Source organism: Mercenaria mercenaria, chromosome 19 (assembly GCF_021730395.1).
Source record: "Mercenaria mercenaria strain notata chromosome 19, MADL_Memer_1, whole genome shotgun sequence".
Lineage (NCBI taxonomy): Eukaryota > Metazoa > Mollusca > Bivalvia > Venerida > Veneridae > Mercenaria > Mercenaria mercenaria.
Window position 1 is genome coordinate 15,438,881 of NC_069379.1, and position 3,534 is coordinate 15,442,414.

A 3,534-nucleotide genomic window follows, 5' to 3' on the forward strand; every position below is an offset into this window, starting at 1 on the left:
ATTTAAACATGTAATTTAAAATAACTATATTTTTATTTAATCTGACAAAGTAATGACATTAAACACGGAATTAGATTGACACACATGTCTATCTAATTCAAAGACGTGTACCAGTCTATCCGGTGTCATCAGTTCATGTGTACGGTGACGGGTAAAATTTTCCAAATTAGTAAAATCAGTGATATTCAAACGTTTAGAGAAGCAAGAAGACATCAAAATAACCTCATTGAAAGAAAGATTAACTTTTCTAGTTTACTTCAATAACTTAATAAATGTTGTGAGATGATTATAAATATAAGAATATATCATTTTAAAAGACCATGTAAAGCTTAAAACCTGTCATTTCCTACAGAAATCAATGGGACTCGGGATCAAAATTAGTTACTTATTTCAAACGCATAGGGAAGCAAGAAGATCATATTTCATTTTATTAAAAATTACATTGAAAGAAAGTGCAAATATTGCAGATTACTTCAATAACTTAATAAATGGTGTCAGATAATGCTTTTGATGTCATTTAAAGTGTTAAAGTTTTTCTCCCTTTATATTTCAATAGGCGTAAATTGACCGATAATGACTAATCGATACACTCGATAAGCTGTTTTCAGGAGAGACAATTTCGCCAATAAGCCAGCAAATTGGCTTAGATTTCTGGGTATGAATGTAATAAAAAGTCCTTGTGTAGTACATTATATAGGAAGGTCACATTTTACGAAAAAATATTGCTACAAACTCAATTGTTTTCTGATGTTACTGGTAAGTGCTTTAAATGTATATAAATATATCTTAAGCTCGTAAATTTGTACATGTATTTTTTCCTAGTGTATTCAAGCCAGGTTATACAACTACAAAAAAAATCTTCTTTGAAAATGCGATTCTTCTCTTGAATGAAATAACTGACCGTTGGTTGTTCGAAATATCCATACAAAGTTTGTCAAAGAATGAGAAGCCTCGTAAAATGTATGCAGTGTTTCACAAAAATTGATAAGCCACGCACCCTCCCCACTTCCCATATCCCGCTGAGTTGTCGTTTCAAGGTAAACATTTAGATTCGGATCATTGCGAAAGTTTGATATTTCTCCTAGGAAATACCAATCCAGTTAGGAGGGTAATAGTCGTCTCTGTTCATTGTAGAAGCTAGTCCACTATGTGGTGTAGGGAAGCCGTCAAAATATACGGTTGTACTATTAGAAAGCCACGCACCCCACCACCCGAATGTTCCCACCGTGATAGTCACGTGATCACACAACGTCATCAAAGCCATGTCGTCTGCTTCGTTCGTAAAAGGACTTATGTATACATCCTTTAGATTTTTCCTACACCAATCTTTATCGTCACTTACTATGATAAATTGAACTTTTGAAAATCTTTCGATATAACATTTTCTAGCTTTCTCAATAAAGTCAACGCCGGCGACAGCATATCCGAATTTAATCATTACTTTGTTCGCAGTGTCTCCACGACGTACGTGAATGCACACCTGTTGATAATCAGTCATATATATGCTGGATAAATATTGCCTGGCTTTGAGTAAATGTTTAGTTTTAAATTTAAACACACTCCTGATTATGTCCCTTGCGTGTTCAAAATATTTCCAAGATTGTAAATAGCCATGTACAGTGATATTTGATTTAGAATTAAAAGCCTTAGTAAGGTTGCGATACCTTGCAGCCGGGTAACAAACAAGTCTTTCAACGTTCTCCAATACGTTATTGTTCCTTTTTATTGTATTTGGTAAATCAAAATACTTATTCAGGGGCAATTCCTCAGGGATAATTGGTATTACGTCATACATATAGGCAATTCCAATAATAGATGCCACTTGAAACATCATATTTCCGGTTCTTCCTTGGGCAGGTACGAGTCCTACAAAACGCTTGCAAGCTTTAGATCCAAGTCGTCGAATGCTCTCTTCGTTATTTCCAGTATTCCTCTGCCTACTTCTGGTGACTAATTTTACTCTTTCTTCATTCAGTTTGTACAAATCCGCTAAGTTATGAACGTTCCTTGACAATGTAAAACAGCGTTTCTGATTTATTCCTTTTTTCTTCAAATTATCATTAAAAGATTTTTTCAGTGAGTATTTGATCGACATGTTAATCGCTGAAACATTGTGCTTCGTGACGGTCATATTGTAGTCAGATCCAAAACGAGGTTTTAAGAAGACAAACAACTTGCAATGGCCGAGACAGTAGCTGATATAAAGACCATAGCACAAACAAAACAAAACAAACACTTGCGATTTCCTATTATAAATCGTTGTAACTAATACAGAGAACATTATCCCTTTATGAGTTGCTAAGTTCCTTTTACAATATTCATCATTTATGTTCATTTCGCCGACTTAATAAACACTACTGAAAACAAACAATGCAATAAGGTAATTGATCCGTCATGACAATCGGCAATTGTTGTGCGTATCCGTATGGATTTTCGGCAACATAATTCTAAAGCAATGGGATCCAGAATTATTAGGTAAACCAATTAGATAGAAACATGTTTTTACAGTTCTCTGGTTGCGAAAGATATCATTACTCCCGTGAGCTAAATATATGATAGGAGAATGCCGAAATAAGTACGAAATCGCACGAAAAGTGCCGATTGCTATTAAGAGTCCACTATCTTCATTATAAGATCCTACTCCTTGTAAATATTATAACAAGCAAGTTTATTAGAAATGATCCATTCTCACTAAAATACTGACTTTTAGTGTTTTCGTGTAATTAAATTCTTTGCGTGTCTTGTAAACGAACTGACGTAAATTCGTTAATATTTATAAAATGGATGCTGTCACTGAGATCTTGTTACACTTTATTCGGCTTTTGCCATGTTATACGCATTATGTTTTAGATCTAAATCTAACAAAAAGTCATATTAGTTAACACTAAACATGGACATATTGTGACAATGAAAGTAACATTATATCTACAACTGATATTTTAGTTTTCTGTTGAACATGAACAATGAATTGTTCTTTATTATACCTAATGTAATTTTAAACGATCTGGGTGATTTCTCCATCTTTTATGGTTTTAGTTCGACAAAGCTGTGGGAATTTAAAAGAAAAATATAAATAGAGGATATTACATGAGTGTCTTTTCATATTGAATTTATCAAACGAGTTGGTTAAAATAATAAAATGCGAGGCTGTGCGTGTTTATTAAAGTCAATGTGGAAAATCACAAACATAATATTCCTTTTATTTCGTGTTAGCTTTTCCTGTCGAAACATATTGTAAACAACGTCGACCTCGAAGCTTTATTACTCTCGTGTAGTGTATTATCAGTTTTATGTATTGGCTTTATTACACTTCCGCAACGTCAAACATGTGATAAATGCAAATAAATTATCTTCGAAAGTGTCTCCGCCAAAAATGTGTATTTAACAATTTTCCTCTGACACAATAAAACCTTTGACAATAGATATGAGTGGCCTTCCTGACCGAATGGGTTAAGTCGTGGGCTTTGAATCACTTGCCCTTCACTGATATGGGACATCAATCGGGCCGTTGAATTCTTCATGTGAAGAAGCCAT

At 33.9% G+C, this 3,534-nt stretch overlaps 1 protein-coding gene across 1 annotated transcript; it reads right to left on the minus strand.

Annotated features, from left to right (window-relative positions):
• LOC123542443 (galactoside alpha-(1,2)-fucosyltransferase 2-like) lies at positions 1-2,744 on the minus strand. Its single transcript, XM_053531722.1, has one exon. It carries the CDS (start codon positions 2,333-2,335, stop codon positions 1,082-1,084), a length of 1,254 nt encoding a protein of 417 aa, XP_053387697.1. The 5' UTR covers positions 2,336-2,744; the 3' UTR covers positions 1-1,081.
• Between the last annotated feature and the right edge of the window lie 790 nt (positions 2,745-3,534).